Source organism: Pungitius pungitius, chromosome 4 (genome assembly GCF_949316345.1).
Source record: "Pungitius pungitius chromosome 4, fPunPun2.1, whole genome shotgun sequence".
NCBI lineage: Eukaryota > Metazoa > Chordata > Actinopteri > Perciformes > Gasterosteidae > Pungitius > Pungitius pungitius.
Genome location: NC_084903.1, coordinates 897,180 through 922,118, shown reverse-complemented (window position 1 = coordinate 922,118; position 24,939 = coordinate 897,180). Strand labels below are relative to the sequence as shown.

General features: G+C 46.0%; 1 protein-coding gene across 2 annotated transcripts; it reads right to left on the bottom strand.

The window, feature by feature from the left end:
* Positions 1–4,228: 4,228 nt before the first annotated feature.
* LOC119199192 (collagen and calcium-binding EGF domain-containing protein 1-like) lies at positions 4,229–24,448 on the bottom strand. 2 transcript variants are annotated; one of them, XM_037456779.2, is made up of 11 exons: positions 24,023–24,448; positions 22,690–22,770; positions 8,499–8,551; positions 7,619–7,753; positions 7,313–7,450; positions 6,964–7,097; positions 6,764–6,878; positions 6,383–6,513; positions 5,989–6,024; positions 5,419–5,454; positions 4,229–5,169 (listed from the first exon to the last, which is right to left on the bottom strand). In XM_037456779.2, exons 1-11 carry the CDS (start codon positions 24,133–24,135, stop codon positions 4,981–4,983), a joined length of 1,161 nt encoding a protein of 386 aa, XP_037312676.2. In that variant the 5' UTR covers positions 24,136–24,448; the 3' UTR covers positions 4,229–4,980. The 2 variants fall into 2 exon arrangements, with proteins under 2 accessions (XP_037312676.2, XP_062418053.1); XM_062562069.1 differs by having other exon boundaries at positions 4,229–5,097.
* Positions 24,449–24,939: the final 491 nt, after the last annotated feature.

Sequence of the window (24,939 nt, the reverse complement as noted above, 5' to 3'; positions counted from 1 at the left end):
GTCCGCCATGACAATGCCAATGAAGTGCAACTCTCCTCTCAAGCTAGGGAAAGAAAAGTGTTTGGCAACTCTTTGAAATGCATTTTTGACAGATGGGATATTGTATCCGGAGAACGTCTGCCAACACACACACACGGCTGTGGACAAACGGATCATGCGTGTGTCACATAAAGGGGGGAAAAAACAGAGTTTTTGCTGTTTGTCAAAACTACGTGCAAATCAAGTGCTTTTACAGACCCAGCTTAATGCATTTCAACATATCACCATTGTGTATTTTATCCATTGATTTATTGCCTAAACCAAGCTGGTTGATCTTGCATGTGTGGCTCAAAGGGACCTGCACCGAAGCGCCTTTACTTCAACAATATGACCGATTAGTGTGTAAACAGCTTCCTGCGGGGAAAAAAACCCATCCATAAACCCCTGTTGTAATGCCAGGGATCAGTGTCTCTGAACCAGCCTCCTAAAAAGACACCTGCATGACCACGGATAACACAGACTGAACATGGGTTCGGTGGCATGCTTTTGACGGAGCTAATGAGTCCATTACTGAAGCAGACAAACTCCAATTCTCAGGCCTCTTAGCAGCTCCATTATGAGCAGCATGACAGAAGTCAACCTACAATCGGAAGAGGGTGTGCCCAGAGACAAGGACTGGAAGAGGAACAGGCTTCAGACAGACAAACTGGGCTGCTTAGCACTCAGAGCCTCAGGCACGTAGCTCACATTTAAGAATGAGTTAGCGTGTCAAGATAGCGTGTCTCGCAGCAGACCACGCCTGCACCTGTCAGGTGTTCTGTGGCATGTGTGCATCCTTCGTGCGGGAGATCGGGTGTGCTGCACGTAAGGTGGTGTGTGTGTGTGTGTGTGTGTGTGTGTGCTCCCTCTTCCCCATGCAGCTGCATACCTCGGCTATGATGGACACTTGTGCTCCACCTAACCCCTGCAATGGCTGCAGATCCCTGGAATCATCTGAATAATGACCAGGAATTTCCGCGGTTTAGCTGCTGGCCTTTTTGATGACACATTTAATCCGGTTATGTAAACTGTTAGATTTGTGTGTCGTTTCTGACTCCACAATTTATCCAGTGCCTGTGGGTTTCATTCAAAGTCTCCTACTGAAGCTGTTCCGAACCCGGGTTGAGAGGATTTTCACACTTCATAATCCATTGAAACTGACATGAGTTCTCTCCACGTGCCTCTTACTAAAATAAAAAACAACAAGCTCTAGAGCTGAAACTCATATGGTAACAGTTGTGAGAGTAATATTTGCAGTGCAAGAATAATGCAGTAAGAACTGCTTATCTGTGAAACTCAGCAGACTTGAAGCTGCATTAGCCCTCGTGTTGGATTCACATTTTGTCATTTTTTTTCCTTTGTCCGATTCAATTAGCGCTTCACAGTTAAATGTTTTTACCAACCACCACCAGTTGCAGTTTCAATCCCATCACCTCATTGTTTTGTCAAATAAGACATGCGTTTTATGTGATTTGTAAAATGTAGCATTTTAATTATTCTTGAGTCAATACAACCTTTGACCTTTGACCACAACATTCTCATTCCAGGCTCATCCTTGAGTCCAAATCTGATTAAACCCCTGCAGGCATTCCGGAGATTGGCACGAACGGACTGGACGCAAAGAATCTGACGAGTATGCGGAGGCAAAAAATACTACTACAGCTTTGCATCCCTTGGTTGTTACATCTCAAGGCTCTAAAATAATTATTAGGTGACAGGTGATTAGATGACAGATTAGATGAGTCCAGCTCTCTCTGGATGCAGCGTTTGTTTTTCACCTCTAGTTTTTGGTGTCACCCAGGTATAATATGTTGTCCCTGCCACTGAGATTTATCTAGGACACTTGTATGTGCCATCAAAGAAGGAGATGACTGATATGCTACTGGGGCCTGCATGCGTTCTAAACTATTCATACTTTACAGATTGGAGTCTCACTCACTCACATGGGATGGCGGCAGATTTGACATGATTTCATGGCCAAAATTTTAAAAAAGCAGTAAGGAGGAAGGGGTGAACGTTCTTTTCTTCAAATGATATCCTAAATTTCTCTCTAATGTCCGTGCGAGTGTTTAGCTTTGTTAGCCATCATCAGTGTGGTCAATATTTTGTCCCATTTGATGAATTCTACTTTTAGGGGTTTGACACACCGTAAAACGCATGTTTGTAGTTTTTAGATATTAATTTAGCACTTCACTATAATGAAGTCCACTGTTGCATGGACTGCATGAATCGTATTTCAAAATACTGATGTATACCATTCTTAAATGTGCAAAAGCGCATTGGTTCGGCACCGTGAACATGTGAATTGGGGCACAGTGAGTTCAAGAACATCCCGACCCCCCTGAAGGCAGAAGATCAAACCTGGCAAACAAGGGAAGACAATGATTCCAATAATTCACATTAACTTCTACACACATTTACATTTCCCAAGACACTCATACGGCATAATTGTGCTTCTCTAAACCACAACCAGACAAACAGACTCCGTGCCCCACACACACACACACACACACACACACACACACACACACAGAGGCTCAGACTCTTAAACGTGACAGTGCTGTCACGCATGAGTTGTGTTCATGAATGGCCATAGTGTGCCAGTAAAGAAATTCCTCTCATACTAGGAAACATCTGGCTAAATATAATCCGTATCTGTATTCTCATCTGAAGATGGCAGATAAAAATAACACAACTTGCATCTCAGTGGTCAAAATGAATGCGTCCCCAACAGCCTGGATGAAAACCCTGGGCAAATTGGTTGTGTCACACATATCATATATGAGTATATTTCAAAACCCTCAGCAGTGATCGAAACATGACTCACTTTAATAAGCAGATGATATGATAACATTTATTAAATTGAATGTTTGCCTAACTTTTTCTTTCTCCTTTTGCTGATTTAATGGTGGTGGATTGATGAAAGTAGCAGGTGGAACAGTAAGTGAACTCATTTGCACTCTGTTGACCTCGCCTGTGCTGCCCTCTACAGGCCGAGAGGGGAGCCTCCCGTCGCATGACAAGCGGTGAAAGAAATGAGATAATCTCTTTCACCCTCGCCTTTCCCTCGCTGACACAGTTCTTAAGATTGTTTCATGTTGTTTGTCCTGATTCCAGGTTGTCACGGCAACAACTCCACTTGTGAGCGTTTGACCGCACGGCAGAAGGCGGAGCTGTTAGGTGACAGGCCTGTCGAATGACACACACACACACACACACACACACACACACACACATTGTAAAATGTCGTACGTCCAAGGATAATGTTTGGCAGTAAGTTGTTAAATAATATAAATATTTAATTTAAATTTAAATGTTAAATGTTAAATGTGAAATGAAATGTTAAATGTAAATGTAAACGAGGGGTTGCGCATCCGCGATAAATTTACCATTTATATATAACAGAGAACTTGACATGTGATATTTTTCAGCCCTCTCCCTGGTGGCATGTACGAGCCCAGACAGGCCTCCTCTCTGACAGCCTGTAGTCCATCATCATTATCATCATCATCCCTCCAGCTGCATCTGACCTCTGACCTCTGATACTAACACCTTTCATAATGACACTCAGCCACGCTACAGTTCAATAGTGCTGAGGATAATGGAGGAGGAGGAGGGGTGGGGTGATCATGGGCCTTGCACATACACTTGTGTGTTTTACACATTTTGCATAACAACCTGTGTGTCTTTGGATGGGATTGTGATGTAATGCTTTGGTTGCCCCAGTGGAGCAGTGCAGCGGTGAGGCCCAATTCCCAGACCAATTGCCTGTGACTAAGCAGCAGTCCACCCTGCTGGTGGACAGGCGTCACGTCGGGTAGGACGGTTCCAATATGAGACTGCAATTCAGAACTGCCTGGAATGACCATGTTAAGCACTGTTAAATAGGAGTGTACTGCATTTCCAACGGATCATTCAGGGCTGAGTCAGCATTTATAACCTCACAATCACTGTGACAGTTAAAGGTGTGGTGCAGTGTTTTGCAGGACGAGACCATTGATCCCACTCTCCACAGTAACTGTGACGCTGGAGCGGGTTACATTTAACGACAATTCAATGTGACCAATATTTTACAATTAGCTACCATGAAGTAAAAAAACAAGGGCTAAACACAAAACCAGACAATGCCGTGGTAGAGACTTTTACACAATCAGACTTATTTTTGCCAGAAAGCAGAAATGCTCAGAAATATCAAAGGACTCCATTTTGTTTATGGCTCCATCTTTGTTATTTATTGATTTGTATTTTCTTTCCCATTCTTACTCAGAACATGTCATCTTTATTCCGTATTTGAAATGTAATGATCTGTATTTTAAAAAGTCCATATTTTATCTCCATACAGTCAACCCACCTGATCATTTGTTGATTCAATTTTATACTAGTTAATTGCAAAATTAAGAAAATACACATTTTGGTTCTGTCTAGCGGGGCAGGGCTGGGATCGTGATACACTCGCATGAGTTATCTTCTAAAGATGACTCAGAGAACACGGAGGAGCAGCAGAGCTCAGACCCGATGGCCGGACACTGCGCCCATCTGCGGGGGGGGGGGGGGGGGGGGGGCTCTGTCTTCGTACCGACGGCCTGCAGGCGAAGCGTCGGAGGCAGCAGAGCTTCTGGCCCGCTCAGTCCACACTGAAGTGGTCGGGCCTCTGGGGCTCAGGCATGAACACGGACCCGTATGCCCTGCACACACATCACTCACACTGCAGCCTACGAAAAGGCCGCCGCCAGTCCGTTTCGTAGCGTCCGATCGCCATCTTTGATAATCCTCGTATCTCTGCGTTTCACCGGGCCGAGAATGCAACCGAGGATCCTGGCCCAGTTCTGTGGCTGAGGCCTATCGACATGTTGGTTACTTGAGCGCCAGCATCCTTTATCAACGTGGAAACAAAAGAGTCATGACTTTGGAGTGTGTTGCAGTGGGTGGGGGTGAAGGGGTTGTCCGAAATGGGGGGGGGTGTCAGGTGCCGAGCAGGAGATCTCCTTGTCCTGAGCCCCACTCCACAAAATCCCTTTCTCCGCTGGCATGAGGAGGGCTGTCCAGGGAGAGGCCCCGGCGCTCCCCGAAAACCTTCTCCTGCAGTTCGATGATGTCGTTGCGGATGTCAGCCATCATCAGCAGGAGGAAGTCGAAGGAGCCGGGCGGTCCCTAGGGACGGGGGACCATGTGAGGAAATGATAAGGATGCAATAGCATGTGATAGCAGGGACTCTGATAACTCTGTAGCCAGTACGGGACTCCTCGTATGACAGCGTCCACTTCAAACACGACTACGCAATGAGATGTAAGTTCTTGACCCAGAAAAATATAAAACCCGGCTCTGGCAGCAAAAATTTTACAATGAAAACGTTGTCATATGACAGATTCATCTTGCACATGCAGAGCTAAATTGACTTACAGGAGGACCAATGGGACCCGGAGCTCCTCTGTCTCCCTGCAGACGAGAAAGAGCACAAATGAACCCAGATAACAACTGAGGTGTCCTGACGCCATTCAGCTCAATGGCAAGCAGGCTAAACAGATTCATAATGTAAGCACTTTGAATGTACATACATAAAGAAGAAAAGCTGTCATAAATGCATTTCATATCTTGATGTCCTTTTTCCTTGACATGTGCTGCTTTAGTGCACAGGGGTCTCAAGGCTTTAAAGAGAGATACACGTGGACACCAGCAATCTTCTCATATCTCTGCTGCGTGCCTCCTCCTCTCCTCCGTCCTCCTGCCTTTGATCTGGAAACCGACCCCAGCGCCTTGTCCTGAAAGATGTGTCAATTCCTACAAATGCTCCTCCAGGAGAAGGATGCACAGGTGTGTATCCTTTGTGGGGGTGTTTCCGCGGCCCCCCATAAAAGAGGTGCGACAGTTGATGCATCCGCGCCACACGTTTCCGGGAGAAGGCAATGATAGGATGGAAAGATGTACAAAATAATTGAAAGCACAATTGAGGAAAATATATGTAATAATTACCTTTAATCCATCTCTTCCTGTTGCCCCGGTAGGTCCCTGTATGATGGATGAGACACATGGGGATGTTAGTCTCAAACCCGACATGACTTTAAGTTATAGCATCTTAAAAGCACGTCTTTATTGGTCTTCAGAGATTAGAAAAAGCCATTTGCTCCCCAAGAACCCGGTGTTAAATGAATACACTGCCTCCCTTCTTTGTGAGAACTGCGGCGCCTCACGTGCTCTCTGTTCCCGTAACACCTGTGGGCCCCACATTCGTATGACCCGCTGACGCCCCGAGGACGTGACCTCCAGGTTGTGAGACGCTCTTCTGATGTTCTGAGGCCTCAGTGGGGAATGAACTGAGAAAGCGATGTGATAACCCCCGTCCTTCATCATTATCTGTTTTCCTTACCACTGGCCCCCTGCGGCCTCTTTTCACGTGCTTCAGGTCAGGCTCTGGACCCATGGGTCCCATGTCACCGCGGGAGCCAGGCGGGCCCCTGTCCCCTGGGTCCCCTCTTTTTCCTGGTTCTCCTGGGTGTCCTGGTGACGACAGATGGATACGGCGACAAAGAGAGCTCTTCAAAATTGGGTGGTTCTCAGCATGAGGGAGAGAATGTGTAGGCTATGCACGTTTACGTTCTCACACAATAAAGATGATTCTGATTCGTCAGATTTTCACGTTTTCTTTCTTAATGGTAAACAGTTATGTTATTTGATCCTCGCACTTTTGCAGTTCATTTCTTCTCCGCCTCTTCAAACTCTTTCGTCTTAGTACAAACATCTACATTACCTGGGACCCCAGGAGCTCCCGTGGGACCGGGTGGACCAGGAAGACAGGAGCTGTCAGCACTTTTTCCTGTCCTCCCTAGAGATGGCTTATCACTCCTGTTGGCCAGGTCAGGTACCTAAAAACACAAAGAGGGGAGACAATGCAGGGCAGCCAGCGAGCAAGGGGAGTGAAGCCTCATGTGAGCATTGTATATGTGCTACCTGGTTGGGTGACTGAGTGTTGCCCAGCCTCAGCTTTAACTGCAGCAGACTGGTTTTCATGTTCATAAAGTCCTCACAGGTGAAGGAGCAGGATCCAGCACTCATCAGGGGGTCTGACTTCCCCGATGAACTCACTGTAACACAGACATGGGTCAACATGTGACCAGACCTCTGTCATTACACTAAAGGCGTCGCGCTGTGGTGGTTGAACAAAGGGGCCAAAGGGCACCGGATCACAAGCAGAAGGGACAACAATCACACAGCCACGTCATCAGTATTGTTATCTACAATGTTTATTTAGCCACTGAATCCAAATGCTGTAAAACTAAAGTGAATCACATGAACTCACAGTTGTGTACAGGGATGCAGGAGCGCTGGTCGGGGGCCAGTATGTAGCCACTGTGACAGCGGCACAGGAAGCTGCCCACTGTGTTCACACACTCGTGGTCACACACACCGCTGCCTGGGTGCTCACACTCATCAATGTCTGTGTGTGTGTGTGAGGGTTTCAAGGGGGGGGGGGCAAAGAGAGAACAATTCAAGTACATTAAACAAGCACATCTCACAGCAACAGGAGGAGGGCACTGTTTTCCAGTCAAAGAGTGAGACAAAACACAGTCACAGCCATGATAGTGGGAGGAGGGAGCGTACTGACCCAGACAGTAAGGAGACTTGTGGTTGCGGTGCCTATCTCGGTCAAAGCGATAGCCGGGGTAACACGTGCACACCACTCGGCCAAAGTTATCAGTGCACTGCTGCTCGCAGGGCGACGCTGCGCACACATCGACACCTGGAGACAGAGACGGACTCAGCTGAGCAGGTCATCGGGATCATCGGCCATAGAATGTCACGTTCAAGTGTCCATTACAAGAGATATACATATAAAGCAGGACATCAATCTCAAGACATAGTGGAAAGCCAGCATGTGATCCACATTTAACGGTAGAGCACTATGTTTAGCTATAATGTGCTTCCCTGGCTTTCACCAACACAATGTCACTGGGAGAGACTCAAACCGACCACAAGAAAGTATGTAGAACGGGACAGAACCACCACGAAGGAACAATAGAGACAAACAAGATCAACAAAACCACACAGCATGATGATATTAAAAAAAAGGGGTAAAAAAAAACAGTGCAAACATAAAACCACAAAAGGACCAAATGCATAACAACAAGAACAACACAGAGACACAAGAAAACAACAAATACGCATTTGAGTGTCTTTCTCATGTGTAATAGAGTGTGGGTGCTTTTGTGTATTTGAAGGCCTCCTTCATGGAGGAACAGTGCTCTCTAGTGGCCCATGTGACTCCACCTCCTCTGTATTCCACAGTCCCTGCTGCTCACCTTAGACATACTGAATATTGCAGATGTGTCACTTCTAAGGGCCAAACCCTGTGTGCACTTTCTTCATTGGATAAGCTCAGGCTTCTGTGAACATGTTTGGAGGCTGAATGTGCAGGCTGGGCTGTGTCTAGAAACTATGCTGTAACAGAGACCTTACATGGGATTTGGTGTGTATGGTTCACCTACTTTCAGGTATGCACTGGCCCATCACAAACCGAAATCCATCACAGCATTTCCTCCTGAGAGAAACAAGAAGAAATCAGACGTTTACAATTCTATCACCATTTAACACATAGATTGACATATGGGGAAGGGTTATAAGCACTTGCTGAGACGTGAAACTCCTTCACACAGACGTGATCTTGCATTCCTTAGATGCAGAACGCATTGACTTGCGGCATTGTGCAATTTCTACCCTAAATTGATTTATGGTGTTTGGCCATCCCACAACAATCCACCACATGTTACAGACATTACAGTTGGGAAGCGGAGAGGAAATGGCTCAGGGACTTGGAGCAAACATCACACACACAGACGCTTTGAGAAGAGGATGAAGAATGCACGACTTCTGTGTTACTGGAGGGGAGTAAAGCATGCTGCCTCATTCATGGCCCCCTCAAGACAACAAGTTGCTCTTATTCTCCTCCAGCCTCCATGCAGTGTAACCCTAAATCACCCTCCCCCCCCACCTCCTTCCCTACTCCCCCCATCTCCTGAATGAAAAATAACCTATAAAATGGCGGGGCTCGGCCTAAACTGATGCGATCCAGATGAGAGTGGCTGCAGCCTGCAGTGGGGAGTGCTGAGAGGACGGATGCAGGCGGCCACGGGGCCGAGGTGGAGGAAGGAGAGTGTGTGCGGAGACGTCACTTCTTCAGTCAGTCAATCATTTAATTAATCCATCTCGCGGTCAGCTCCGTTGGGATAATGCTTTTGCTGATGCAGACACTCTCCTTGTCGAAAAAAGTTGATCGCGGGTTCTGATTTATTGATTCAATTAAACATTTGTTGCAGATGAGAATCCTCGCTTTTCATTTCACCAAACAACAGTTTTCCTGGTGTCATAGAACCAGGATCGCACATATCAGATGAGCCACATTGGTGTCCATGCAGATGGATGGAAGTGCAGGTTGAAGAGAAAACATTGCATCCAATCAAAAAGAGGGCTGGGGTTAGCGTCTAGTCCGGCTGAGAGAGCTACTTTCTGCTTGTACGGGAGATGCATTCAGATGCTTCAGCCTTGCTGGTTCCTCTCACTCCTTACTCTTAACCTGCGTGCCTATTTTTATAGCTTTGGACGGTGTACTTGGCACACCAGCTGAGGAAACTGGACACAACGCTGACTCCATCGCTGACACTCAGGCGCTTTTCTGCTGCCAGCGACACTTATTCCATGCTCTTTTTTTATTGGGCATTTCCACGTCATTTTTACACGAGTGTTTGTCAGAAAACTAGCCTCAAAACCTGAATGAACTCTTCATGTTGCCATGACGTCCACAGGACGGCGCTGGGATGAATGAAGGCCTGCACAGAGCTGGTGGAGACAACTTAATAAATACTTAATGTTGCCCATTGGTCAGACACCAAAGGTCCACAGAGCAGCTGACGGATCTCTCACTACTACACACTCCAGCACCCAAATACGCTGACGGGCCGTCTGTCAGCGATGCAGCAGCAGCCTCGGCAGCGCTCCTCCTGGGTCATTGTGATGGACAGGACAGTGAAGCTGGGGGGCCTCTGGTCAAGAAGGGGAGGCTGGAAGGAGAGGTGACCCGTGTGTTCTTCTTTAAGTATGTTGATCAGAGAGACAGGTCATACTTATTTGTACATGTGTAGAAGTTGGTCTGGTTGGAAAACAAGTGTGTCTATTATTAATATCTATTAAATTATAGTATTTGGAATTAAAAATTGGCATAAAACATTAGAAAGATTTCTGAAGCTTTTATATCTGTGTCCCACTTTCCAGAAGAATCAATCTGCGGTCACATGCCTGCGTGAGGGAGGGGAAACCATCTGGTGAATGAGAACAGCCTTCTAACGTCAGTCAGTTTGTTAGAGAGAGCGGTCCGTGATGCTAACAGAACCTTCTCTCCTGGTTTCCTGTCCTCTCCGTGCACTTTACTTGTCTCTCACGACATCCACTCTGTGATTTAAAACATGTCGATTCATATTCAGGCCTCTTGTTTCACAGAGCACCCCCCCCCGGTCAGCGAGCTGCTGTCACAATCTCTGTCTCTCGTCTCCAGACTGACATGTTGTTGGCCTCGTGTTGCCCTCTGTCCATGAAACCAGATGAGGTGTCTGCCTTCACCATCTTTATTTCAGGCATATTTTCTTCCTGTCCTCTCCATGCTTGCTGAGATCGGAGGGAGAGCTCAAAGCCTTAAACAGAGCCGTGTTCGCGTCTTCAAACCACATTAAATGTGGATCGGTATCCGGGCTGAGGAAGCGACGCGTTACAAAAACACAAAGCGACTGCTATTGGAAGTTAGAAGTTAATGTGACAACGACAATATGAAGCAAGAAAGTTCCTGTTGGGCTGGTTGGAGAGTCAGTGCACGGGTCAAACTACCACAGGACTTTCATCCAGGTCACAGTTGTTCATCTCCATTACATTACATTACATCATAACTCATGCGTTACATTTTGCCTGGGGAGCAGTTAGGGGGTCGGGTGTCTTGCTCAGGGACACTTCCACATGGCACATGGGGCACAATATGTTTTCCGACCGTAACCATTAGCCAATTGTTTCACATCATTAAAGAAATAGCAAAGCACGTTTATGCAAGCGTGGCTAATATGAAACACATTTTCACAAAAAAAAACAATTCTATGCTGATGAGCTTCATTAAGAAAACACAGTGATGGTGGTTTGGAAGGGATGTGGAAAGCCTCTGCTGGCTTTCACTGACACCCGGTCGCTAATTGTGACTGCAGGCTGCTGTTTTTGACAGCTTGTGTACTGAGAACGCAATAAATTACAATAAACAAACAGCAGGAAGTAGACTGGAGATTACATAGCTCAGACCGATTCCAAGAAAGAATGCCCAGATCTGCTCTGATACAGATCCAAAGAAGGGAAAGGATCTGTGGAAAGCAGAAAAAATATAGTAATTGATTTTTTGTGAGCTAGATTAAACCTTCAGGCCTCTGAGAGGGCCCGGTCGTGCTCCTTGAGGATGGAAGTCACACTGACGTGATCCCATTCGTAAGCATCCTAACCCTTTTCCTCCCCGCCTGCATCCTGCTACCAACCTTCTCCAACCGCTCCAGTGCCGTGAGGGCAGGCTCACTCTCAGCTGTTGCTGAAGTGGACCGAAAAAAAGAAAGAAATGATCCAGAGGGGCCTGTATCACTTTACAATGAAGATGATGTACTTTAGCGAGGGGGTCACCCGCCAGTGTGTTTGTGCACTTTTTTGGTTCCCATCCAGCGGTAGTGTGATTTATTTCTCCATTTGCGAGTAGCAATTCTCTACAGACATGATATTCATATCACCCCAAGGAAGAAAACCACACTCGACTCAGTGGACGCCTTCATGGAGCTATGCTGTCACGGTGTGTCCTTGTGTGTCACTGTGTGACAGCATAGTGTTGCAGGTAAGGGAGATTATAACAAGCTAAAAAAAATCCCCTCCCCACGTGTCGCCTGGATCTGGGGATGATCTGTGGAGGCATGTTAAGAAAATGGGGGAGTAAATGGGTAAGACATGAGGGAGGAGGACCTTGATGGGGGAGGAGGAGGACAGTTGAAGGACAGGGATGAAGGCTGTTGTCAACTTAGAGTTTCCCTCTTGGGAAGAACACAGGAAGTGGAGCTCAGTGGAGGTCAATGGCCTCTTGACACGCCAGGACAGGAGACCAGGCCGTGTGTGTGTGTGTGTGTGTGTGTGTGTGTGCGTGTGCGTGTGTGCGTCACGTCAGTTTGATGGATGCCTCCAACTGATGTGGCTCATACGTGTTGCGATTACAGCATGCTGTATTCATCAGCCGTGCTGTAATTGATTTATTTGCTCAGCAACCCACACAGCCGCACACACTTGAGAATGTGGGCCGGCCGCGTCCCGTGTGAGGTCGTGTAGATGGATTTCGCATAAGTGTGATGACGTGATCAACAATACAAAATATTTTTTGTGAGAGCTGCCACATCTTTCTTTATTTTTTCTAATTTGTTTTGAGAGTCCGTATCGCTCATTTCTGGCATCTTTCTTCTTGTGTTTTCATCCAAGAGCCCTTTTCTTGTGTTGAACTAAAATTGACTTTTTCACCCATCTGCCTCAAATCCTTATTATCCCCAAAAATCCCTCTTTCCCTCTCCACAAATGAAATAAAACCAGCCTTCATATCATCATATCAATCCCTCGATTCATGCAACTTTTTTAGGTCTCACTCGCATGCGCAGCTCTCTTGCTGGTGTTTAGCTGCATTACCCTGCGTGTGCGTGTGCGTGTGTGTGTGTGTGTGTGTGTGCTCTTTTTAAACTCTTGTGAGTATACATATGTGAAGGTGTTAGCGTGGCGAGCTTGGACTGTGTTTATTTGCTCTGCCAGCCCACTTCCAGGACCCGGGCCTCAGGGGGAACATAAGAACTGAGGTCTAACAGAGGAAGCTTTGACTGGGAGCCCTGGAGGTCTGAACCACTTCCACCAGAATACAAGCTGACCTGCGCTCCTCCTCCTCCTCCTCCTCCTCCCTTCTGTTATGCCTCACCTCTCCCCACTCTCATCTTTCCAGCATGTCTCCTGCCCCTCTCTCATCCTCACCCCCTCTTTAAAACACCCTTTGACCTTTCTCTGCTGTAGGATCATAGTATATTTTTTAGAGAACCATTCAGCTCAGCTTCTATCTCTCAACAACTTTATCCAATGTAATTTCGTAATTTGCCGTGCAAACAACTAATGCAGATTATTGTCCAAAAAGTGGTCCTAAACTGTCAGAACTTTCAAGGTGGGAGATATTTCACCATGAGATGAGGTGGATCGAGGTCGTGGATGAGGTGGATCGAGGTCATGGATGAGGTGGATCGAGGTCATGGATGAGGTGGATCGAGGTCATGGATGAGGTGGATCGAGGTCATGGATGAGGTGGATCGAGGTCATGGATGAGGTGGATCGAGGTCATGGATGAGGTGGATCGAGGTCATGGATGAGGTGGATCGAGGTCATGGATGAGGTGGATCGAGGTCATGGATGAGGTGGATCGAGGTCATGGATGAGGTGGATCGAGGTCATGCTAGCGACAGATCACTCGTAACCATCCGTCTGCCCTCAGTCTTCTGAGTTGTCTTGTGACTGCTACAACGTTGAGGGCTGCAGGGGTTCTCCTGTAACTCCCCAGCTGTTACCCTCCGCACCTCTTCTGTTCTCCATTTTCAATTTTAATAGATGACACCACACATGACTACAAGCAAGCAGGAATTGCGGCTTGCCCACTAACTTCCTGGTTCCAGTCTGTGATCAGTTGGCGGCGGGTGATTTGTTTGGTTGTTTTGTTCGAGGTATTGACAGTGACAGCGCAGCAGTAAAGGAAGTGAAAGGAGCTAATCTAGGGCAGATTGTAAAAGCCATTGTGTTTGTCCAGAGGGCTGCTCAGGTGCACACTAATCAGGAAAAGATGGAGGAGGCCTGGAGTGTTTTGGGAGGTGCTGTTGTGGTCTGCAGCCCTATGAAGACAGTACCGCCATTAAAAACAGGAAGGCCTTGTAAAAACGAAGACGCTGTTTGAGGGCTTCTCGAAGTAGTTAAACGGCAAAACTCAGGCGCCCTACTCCGAACTTTGAGAGAAATGAACAGCTGGTCGTTCCCACAGCTCGGGCTTCGTTGATCACCGTCCAAACAACACAGAGAGAAAAATCTCCAAAGGGAGAAAAGAGAGCCATAGTTTGGACAGGGTGCCCCGGTGGACTTCTGGAGGCAGCGCAAACAGCCTCAGTGAGCGGATCGCGTTCGTTCTGAGTGTGTTGCCCTCATGTGTCTTTGTTTCCATCCGTTGAGTGCAGATATTTCAACAAGGGTTTTAACATTAAGTTGAAGGCTCTGAAATAGCTGCTTGTGTTACAATGCTGCGGCAGACTGAGGAGGACAGAGCGGTCAGTGGCTCTTCTGGAGGGAATTTAATCACCAGGACACACAATATCTTCATGACACACACACACACACACACACACACACACGTTTACAGTTTGTCAAACGTCCAACTTAATACCACTCGTGAGCCTGCATGCGCCCTCCTGAGCACGTTTACAAGCCTAAAGGATGATCTCATATTTACACACACCTGTACGCGAACGCAGCGAGGAGTATCCGATGTCCGTGATATTCGACCCAGACATCCACAAAAGTAAAACAACCCGTGCACATTCGCCCGTGCACAAACATGTTCACAGGCCGCTCATGGACACATGCAGCGACTAACGAAACACACACAGGCATCTGGTTCTTGTTGCCCGTTTCAAACTCTAAAAAACAAATCGCCTCCTTTCATTCTGTACTCACACGCTTCCTGCCGTTTGACATAACGGGCTTCAGCACCTAATTTCCCCTGTTTAATGTTTGTCCACTTTCCTGCTTCCATCCCATCAGTGGACAACGAGCCACTGGGGCTCCTGGTGAACTGAAGAGCGTGCGAGTTTCATTGAGCGGTGACGGCGTGCACGAGCAGCGCGTCTCTTGCACAGGACTTGCGAGACACAAAGACCGTGAAGTGGGCTGTTGTTTTATTTGTCTAGCAGCAGCATCATCAGACCGGTGATTGCACTGCACAGTGAAAGACACACGGCAACACGCAGGCACGCAGAGGAGAGAACATGAGGAGACACGTCTGCTTCTCATCACCTGCTATAGAAAGCAGCTCTGTGGTCTCCAGAGCCAGATGCAGATGAATAACACTCGAAGGATGTGATGCATTCTGCTTCATTTCTCTCTGCGTACGTCTCTCAGACACAGTGGGAGAAAATAGACAAGCTGAGCAGCATGATAACACACTTCACTGAAGAAAAATAACACTGGCGCAGTTTGTCTTTGACAATGAGCTAGACATCCTGTGAGCAAAAATGCAGAATCGCGCCCCTTTGACCTGATAGTCAGAGGAGCGTTAATCGTGACTGATGTTACACGCCAACTGGAGCCTGAATGGCTGTTCTGTCTTCATTCGGTACTCAATGGGTAGCGAAGCCGGGCTAACACCGTTATGCAGCTAACACCACGCACAGGTACTCCTGCTCCTACGGTGCACATCTGGAAATCATTATGTTTCTAATGAAGGGCTCGACCCGTTAACAGTGCCTCACTGAGCTGTTTTAGCCAACAGGCCCTGGTAGAGCAGGTGGAACCAATGACTGATGTGACTCTCCTCCTGCAGGACAGGACATGTGATCACCGGCGTCCTGGCCTGCTCGTCCGCGTCCTCGAGACAAACCACTCCCGTGGTTGTCCTGTATGAAGACATGTGACTGTAAACTTAACAACGCAAACAGATATGCTCTAAACAGGTTTAACATTTTGTCGATTATTTACAGCCTTTAAATATCGCCCAGTTGATACATTTGGCCAAGACAAGGACATCAGTGGTAACCTTTAGTTCCCAAGGAACGAGCAGCTATCTCAAGGTCTCAAGGCCAGACGCTAGACCGCAGGGACGAGGGTCCTGCCAACAAATGAATCGGGTAAACCTGGCTTAGGGCTACCTTTTGCACGTCATCTCTGTGTACAACCCAAGTTATAGTCTTTAAAAGTCAAGTTATTCCCTCCGGCTCTAGCTTTCTGGTATTGGGGCTGAGGGAGTTTTGTACACCATGAAGCGACTTTGCATCGTCCACACAGACTGGCCAATGGCAGGCGTTTCAGACGGCCTCTCTAAGCTTCCCCCCCATAAAAATTAAATATTTATTTAGGGAGTGCAGTTAGTGTGGGCTCCATGCCAGGTCTGGTGTGACTGACTCACAGAGCGAGTGGGAGAGATAGAGGGGGGGGGGGAGGAAGTCGGAGCTGGAAAGAGCTGAATAAAAGAGTGACAGCAGAGAGAAAAAGAGACGCAGGGTGGATCAAGATGAAAATTTAAGAAGAAACCCAAGGGAGGGGCGTCAATTTGAGATTATGTCAATGTCTACTGAGCAGTTGGCCTTCGTCAGGAGAAGCCTCAGTCAGCATCTCACCACATGTCAAATCTCAATGGGAAGCCACAAAAGAGGGAAAAACGAACCGCGCTCAGATTTCCCAATGTTCCTCTTCTTTTTTCTAAGGACTTTTACGTGGTTTTCCAGGCATATCCCCCACTGAGGAGTGCACTCAGCCTGCCAGGGTGCAACTTTATTTTGTTTGGATCAAACAAATACCTCTGCTTCCAAAGCACAAAACCCCCCTTTACTCTCTCTCCATTTTCTACATCTGCCACCTTCCAGTTCGCCTTCCAGGAGTTTTCTTTGCCCTTTTTTGTGGATTTGTGTCAGCCGACTAGGCCCTTTGTGAGTGGTAGGATTCCCCCCCCAAAAAATGAGAGTGATAACTTTAAGCTCAATGAAACTATTTTGCACTGCCCAGGATAACTGCTAACACAAGTACATCAGATTTAGTGATATTAGCTTCTCCATAGAAACCCACTTTAAAGAAACAATGATCTCTCAAACTCTGAATCTTCTTTTTGTACTTTTTACTCTGATAAAATCTAGAGAGACAATAACACTCAAACTGCTGTGGGAGAAGTGAATAATACAAGGCCATTCAACATTTCTTATAGGTCCAGAGGTTCTCATAACAAAGATATTTTCAGTTTTCATGTAAACGAATGCTTTGTGCTCTGAATAATGATAACCATCTTTATAGATCACTCAGTGTTACCAAACGCTTGAGAGAAACTCCAAACTGGGCAGTGAAACTGAGGATCTGGACTGTGTTCAGAGAGTTCTTCCTTCATCCACCTCTCCTCCTGTTCCAACAGTTTCCTCTCATTAAAGTGTCAGATTACTACCAAACGAACTTGCATCAGCATTTACACACGTATGTTCCTCAGAGGCCTTGTATCAAAGCTGTTAGTAGCTTAAATCAATGTTTATTGCCAATTACGCTGTTATTTATTAAGATGATGATGGCATGGCCCCCTCCACGATGAAGAAAGACATTTCCCTCTCATTAACTGAGTATTTCATGTCTTCTTTGTGAGTTTACTTTGAGTGTGTCTTGTTAGTCTCAACAACTGCCATGTTAGTGTCTGGTTGGCTGTACAGCGCCTTCAATTTTAATATCTAATCTGCTGTGGCTCTTTTCCTCAACTGCTTTTGGCTCTTTTGTGGGAGTGTGCACTTTGTTCTGAACGAGTGCAGCTTTGAGTGGGCCGTTTTACAACTTAACAATGTATCACTACTGCTAACACCGGGGTCTCTCAAGTACGTCTATTGAGGTGGGTGTGCTTTAGTACAGCTTTGCAAGCATGTGCAGAGACCATGTGGGCTCCAGGGTTGAGACGAGTGCCAATTCTACCGCCATAAATCCAGAGGGGGAAACAAAGGAGATGAGAGGGAGCTTAAGACTCACGAGATAACGCCAGTTTATCTCAAGTCCTCTATTTGAGAAGTCATGAAGCAAAGTCCAGTCCCACCACGCTCTCACACATGCATCCCAGACAAAAGGCACCACACACACGCTTGGATCGGCAAGCCAACAGCTGTCAATATGTTAATCAGTTGTTCCAGCGAGCCAGTCAGCAAATTGTTGAGTTAAGCGCTCAATCGGGATCGAGTCGGCACATCGTTCACCCTGCAAGCCGACTATGCGTCTCCCGTCTCTGTGTTGTTTCAACTGTGAAACCTTAAGAGGAGCCGCGACACCCGAGATGCTCCCCTGTGGCCTCATCCAACCCACCCCACCCCACCCCACCCCAGACACTTCAATCAAACACCAGGAACGGAGAAAGCGGGACATGAGGATGCTGGTGCTAACAGCCACTCAAGACACATTTAAGTGTTTCCCATCAGAATTTATTTTGCTCTTAAAGCAGCCGACATGATCATTTTTGACAAGGTCAAGGTTAGCGTTGATTTCTCAAAACTACCCTTGCTGACCTTCTCTGGTTAGCATAAAGCTCAAAGCACCATCAAAGCCCTGTGATTACACGCACTCACCAATAACCTTTAGCATGTACGCAACTTGTTGTTTTTCTTCATTCAACCTGACCTAAACTCCCGCGTTAATACTCAGGCCACTAGACGGAGGCCTGGCTTCTGTCTCTGCAGAGCAAGACACAGAACTTGAGTCCAATGGGAAAGAGAGCTTTATAGTGGAGACAGAGTCCAGGCATGGACCTGTGTCAGCCCCAGGCCGTCTCAATAATGGACAATTGTAACGTTTCTGGTATGAGGCGCAGGGCAACTTTGGGGGGTGAGCAGAATTCCTTTTCACCTTTTCAGGAAGTCCACTTTCAGAGTTTAGGGTTAGGGTTAAGATCTTTAACAAAAGAACAAAGGCAACAAAAGCTACATGCTGAACTTTTGTTTGACAGGATATTCCAATTATGCCATAAACATAGACTGTGGCATGACCTTCAAAACCACCGGCATCCACTCCCAAGGCATCTCGTGACAGGCCTTTGTGTCCTAGACCAAATCAAATGACTACGAGCTGGCCTGGCCCGTAGAATGAGACCTTTGGCTCTCAAGTAAGAACAACTGATGTGTAGAGATCAGCAAATATCTAACCTTCCGTAACCCCTTTCAGGAAGTCCTACAGATTGCACAAACGCAAAGCAAAGTCTGACCCAAAACCTCAGCAGAACAAAGACAAATACTGTGGTTCACTTAGCAAAACACGCAAACCCTGACGGTTCAACAACTAAAACCAGCAAAGATCTGAACTGAGTCACTGCTCACTTGGCATCATATGTCTGGGTTTGGACTAGTCCATAAAAGCTTTAGATGTTGATATTGTCCCCAACGTGGGTAATCCGACTGTGAATTAGGTCTTAAATTCCATAGTCCAAAACTTAAACAACATGGAATCAGAATGCACGCATGTCGTTTTAAAAGGATGGAAACTACAAAGTGTAGAAGAAAAGGAATGCGGCTACAGCATACCGCATGTGGACAAAATATAAATATTACATCAGGCTGAGGCTTTTATCCAAAGCGACTTACATTGAATTTTGAACCCTTGGTTTTACATTTGCCCAGGGAGCAGCTAGGGGTTGGATGTCTGGCTCAGGACACTTCAACATGGAGCAGCCAGGGTTCAAGCCGCCCACCTTGTGTTTCCCGGCACACCCTCTCTACTCCATGCGCCACATCACTCCATATGAGGTGCCTGTGGATGCCAGAGAGGCCTTCCTGGATTCAACACTCACGCAATCACCTGTTCTCAGAGGCAAACCCTGCACAGCACAGACAGAAATTGGCTGTGGCTAAAAGGGTCTTAAAGCTGGCGTTATCAAGTGGACCAGCGGAGCTCTAACGAGAGGAAACGGGCTCATTCACGCTCTTCATCGCTAATGAGGATAATGCTGATGAAGATGTACTAATCTCTGAAATTAAGTGAAAAGAGCCCTTGAACACTTGAGACACATCTAATGTCAAGAACGTAATAAGATACCCGTCCCTCTGTGAGATGCTGCTGCCCGTAACCTGTGCTTATGAACTAGTGTACTAAGCAATACAAAACTATATGATCCCAGAGAAAGATGGATCATCGTAACAACGAAATAAGATTAAAGAATGGAAGCAATAATAATCACTCATGTCTCTGAGACTTTAATCATCATTCTTTACTTTAGCAGGGAAAGTACAGTGATATCATGGGTGATATACATGTATAATGCAGTAACAAGCACCGCAGGGCATGTATACCAGAAAAACATGCCAATCAACTTAAAGAACGGTTTACAGTTTAGTGAAGACCTGTCAGATTTGGACTCCACAGCTGAGAGTGTTTAGCAAGAAAAGGCTCCAAAAGCAGCAGCCAATCAACTCCCATCGCCGTAAACCGGCTGTAACTGCATTACAGGCATAATTCATGTGGACTCACAAACATGCAAGCTCGGATCACTCAGGATCTGAGGAACGATGCATATTTGGATTGCAAGGTCTGAAACCTCCGACCCCCGGGACAGACACAATAAGAACACAAATCGGCCAGAACAATAGAAATGTAGAAATCAGGCTGGTTTTCTGTAAGAAAAGCCGCAGCGGAGGAGCAGGAGAGCCACGAGGTCTTTGTTTAGAGGGTGAGGGCCGTGACGATTTACGTCTGACAAAAACCCACAAAACAGAGACTGCATTCACAGTTTGGGCAACAAGCAAACAGTCTTACTAACCAAAGGAGAAGAGGATGTTGTAGAAACCATCACGCTGACACAGGTTTAAAAAAATCTATTCTATCTAATCACTTTTTGTTCAATCGTAATGCCAAGTGACGTCAAGTGGTAACATAAATACCATTAAGTGCTATAATTTGCTCACTGTTTTGATAGCAACTCAGCCCGCTTTCTTTAAGTGGGTGTGACTTTTTCCAAATGGTTAATATGCCATCTTCAATTTAAAAGGGTCTAAACGTCTCCCTTTCCCAGATCATTTAACAATGAGCGAGTGGAGAAATAAGAGAAGAAAACCAGAAATGATTGGAAAGTGTCCAGCACGTCAGAGCCGTGGGAAGAGATTATACGGTTAGCCTGACCAGGTCGGGGTCAAATACAGTTTAAAAACCTCAATTGTTCATTCAGAGCATAGTAACCGTAACCAGGCACGGATGGCCCGTCATGTTTGGGATTTTTCAACATGCCTTGCATTGTGAGCGGAGCTGTCGTGGTATCGCTTCTTCCAAAAAACCAAAGTACCGCACCAAAAGTGTAAGAAGCTCAGTAAACGGTGTGTTAATATTAGCGTAGCAGAGCATGTCCTTTATCAACACAGAGTGTATAAGAACAGTCGCTGTCAGGCCTCTGTTTGTTTGTAGGTTACCGCCTTCGAGTCTTGAGATGCACTTTATGGCCGTTACTCTCTTTTTACAGATATAAGTGACCATATTCAGACGAGTGGTTGGAGCTGCACACACGTCCACCCCCACGGAGAAGTTTCTGTAGTTGTCACAATCACGAGGCAGCAATGATCTGAAGCATACGCTCTAAAGTTATATGTTCAAATGTACTCTAATAAGTTACCAATAGTTCATGCTGTATTGAAGACTTGAAAAAGGAGATGGAGACTAAAACCCCAAGTTTACAATCTTTAATGAAATCCAGGGAGGACCTTCATTACTTTGTATATTAACACGCATCAAGGGACCAGTGCAGACAAAGGAGACGCTGCGGCCACATTTTCTCAAGCCTATTCTGATAATAACTGCAGTGTGACTCCACGAGTCCTGACAGTAAATCCAGACTCGCTGAAATACTAAAGAATCTTGACATGGAGAAATGATGTTTAAGTACCAAATAGTCTGTTAAATGACCGTGAAACAATAAATACAATCCGCCAACCCGCCCACAAAGAAACAATAGTTTGATTTAATTTACTTTTTGTGATCCAAAACAGCTTTCTGGGTATAAAATGTGCTGAAGAGCATTCCAGGCTCTGATGGGCTTTGAGAAAATCTGTGTGTTACTTTTGTTTTGGGTTACACAGAACCGTAAGAGCTACAAAATCCATCCAGACAAACTAAAAACTTTCAGCCAGTCTAAAAAAAATCTAAATACATAATGGCTGCTTCATCTGTCCTGTCTGAACAACATGCTACTCCTGCTGAAATTAAATGAAAGTGATATCTGTGTACACACACACACAATGAATCTGTTTGCACAATCCATTGGGTCCGGGCCGGCGCTGAACCGCCTCGGGAGGCATGGCAAGGAAAATACAACCTCATGTAATCCTCCTCCTCCAGCACCACACGTTAGAGCCACAAATCAAGCAGGACTCAGGGCCCATCACAGGCCAACCTTGACAGTGCACAGATGGGATGGTCTCAGGACCGGTGGCTCATTGATTACAGGATCTTCTTACGCCGTTTGGCTTTGGAGGAAAGTTATCTACATGTCAAAAGGAGCAATTCACGTTGACTTTCTTGCGGTGTGTATGAGGTATCATGAGCTAAAAGTCGTTTTAGTTGACTTTTTACCTTCAACTTATGCTCATGCCATATGATATCAAAGGATATTTTCCTATAAAGCTCAGCTCTGGACCCAAGATGGGTTCAAGATCAAATCCTGCTTTCCTGTCACAGGGCCTTACTTGTGGAGGAAAACTACTTGACACGTAAAGTAAAAGTTTCTATTTTGTTTCAGAATATTCACCAAACTAACAGAAAGTCATCTTGGTTTCTTAAAGGCTTGTTGCCGTTGGTTACAGTCATCATTCAGTCTCTGAATGAATGCTCCTCCCAAGTCACCCATCCAAGTCTTACCTGAAACAAGTGCTGTTCTTCCCTCCAGCTCTGACACAGGGATACTGGACGGTCACGATTTTATCAACCGGACACTCCGTCCTGAGGAAAGAAAGACGCATTGACTTTTTAACAGGGTTGTCCAGTAGTGACGTGTGACAAAGCTCCAGGGACGTGAACAGGGAACCTTGTGGCGCACCCATCGTTAAACGTGTAGGTGTATAAATACATTTGAAAGAAATGGATCAATTCTAAAATGAATACAGAGTTAAACAAAATACATGAATAAAAAATTAATGGAGGAATTATCGAACAATGCGATCTAAAGAGGTTGTCGGTCACAATTCGCATCAAACGCTTTTCTGGAACATTCCACATTTAATGCCGATACACAGCACAAATGAATAAATCATTGCCTCTGATAGTAATCATAATATACAAATCAAATTGTATTTATTCATCTTTTTTTTAATACGTTTCCTATTTCATTTGCCTAACCTCTATGGGATATCCTTGTTAGACAGTTCATTAAAAACACACTGAGTATAAAGATGAAAAGAAAAACATTTAAACCAAGGATGTCCGATTTTATACATTTTTACCTACAGGGTCACAAGCACAGTACTTTACCATTCTACTTTCAGCCTAAGTGGACAAAATGTATATTTATGTCAAATAAAAGGAAAACCTTTGTCCTATTATCTCGGGTTATAAGGAGCTTTGTTCTAGATTTCCTCTCCACCTCACAATATGGGGTTACACGTGCTCCGCTCCCATCCTCTCTTCACCTCCCGACCCACCGTGTGGGGCACCTTCATCGCATCTGTCACGTTTGTCTTAGCAGAGGAAACATTTGGCTCAGTGCACCACGACCGCTTCCAACCATTTGGAGTTGGCTTCTGCCACCTTTTTTTTTTTCGTTTGTTGCATTTACCCTGAAAATCACATCAGATTAGACGCGCTGCTGCGGCTCATCCAGGTCCAGGTCCCACAGTGTGTGGTAAACAAAAAAACCCAATAAAAAAGACTAAACTCTATTGTGGCGTTTGGCTTTGTGCACTAACCTGACAAGGGAGCCATTATATACGGGGAGATTTTAAATTAAAAGTCGAAACAAAAACGTAATTATTCAGTAAAACACATCGGTAAACAAATCGTGTAGTTCGTGCTAAAGAAAAGGTTCAAATAAATGCCTTTCCTGGAGTTTGTTCGAGTTTTGCGTCAGTGTGGATAAACCATCGCATGTCTGAACACCTTTATTGTGCATGAGGCTCTTCATCATCACCACCTACTCGTCCATTCACAGAAAAGAAAGATATTTCAAAGATCCTCTAATCAGGTCCACGAGGCTTACCTCGAGGCGTCGACCGCAAGCGTCGCCCTGATGGAGCTGGCACCAGATTCCCACAGGAAAGCAACACAGATAGCGCCAAATGGTAAAAGAGTCGCACCATAAAGTTGACCCATGTCCCCTCTGCGCTCGGGGACGGGCGATCTGTACCAGGGAAAACGTGGCTTCACACAAGCAAAACGCTCAATGTTTTCATCTGTCAGTGGCGCGCGCGGGTGGCGGTATCAAATAATGCGTAATCCTCGATCAGTACCCCGCAGAGGTGACGCGCATGGAGCCAGTGGGATAAGAAGTGCTGCGCGCTGCAGAGCCCCTTCCCGACTTTACGCACTGAGGCAGAGACCCCTTGGAGAGCAAATGAAGGCTTTACAGCCTGGAGTGTCCTCACTAATCCCTCTGGATTTACATTCCTACCTTTGGAGAAGAGACTAAGAACACCCGCAGTGCTGATGGTGGGTGGGTGATGACGCATTGCATAATATTAGCAAGGCATTTTTATTTGTGTTGCACATTTCCACCACAAGGCAATTCAAAGTGCTTCAAATAAAACCATTAACATCCAAAGTGCACATTTCACGAAAGAAACGTGTTTGAGAATTGTGTTTCACAACATCAAGGAAGTTGGACCCACGGGGCACTATTGGATTGTAAATAAATCAGATTACTATGTCGAACGTGCAATAAAAGTAAACATTAATAGCCAAAAAGACAACCGTAAGGATTACAGGTACTTGGATTCAAAAGGACAACTCAAAAGCGCAAATAAAGTTCTTAACTCGTAGTCAGGCGGGGTCCAAACCGGGAGATCATACCAACCGGAAAACAAATGTGACATGGTGGGAACTTATCAGGAACCAACTCGGGCTGCACTGGAGCGCTTGGCAATGACACACAAGACAATCTGGCTGAGGGCAAGTGAA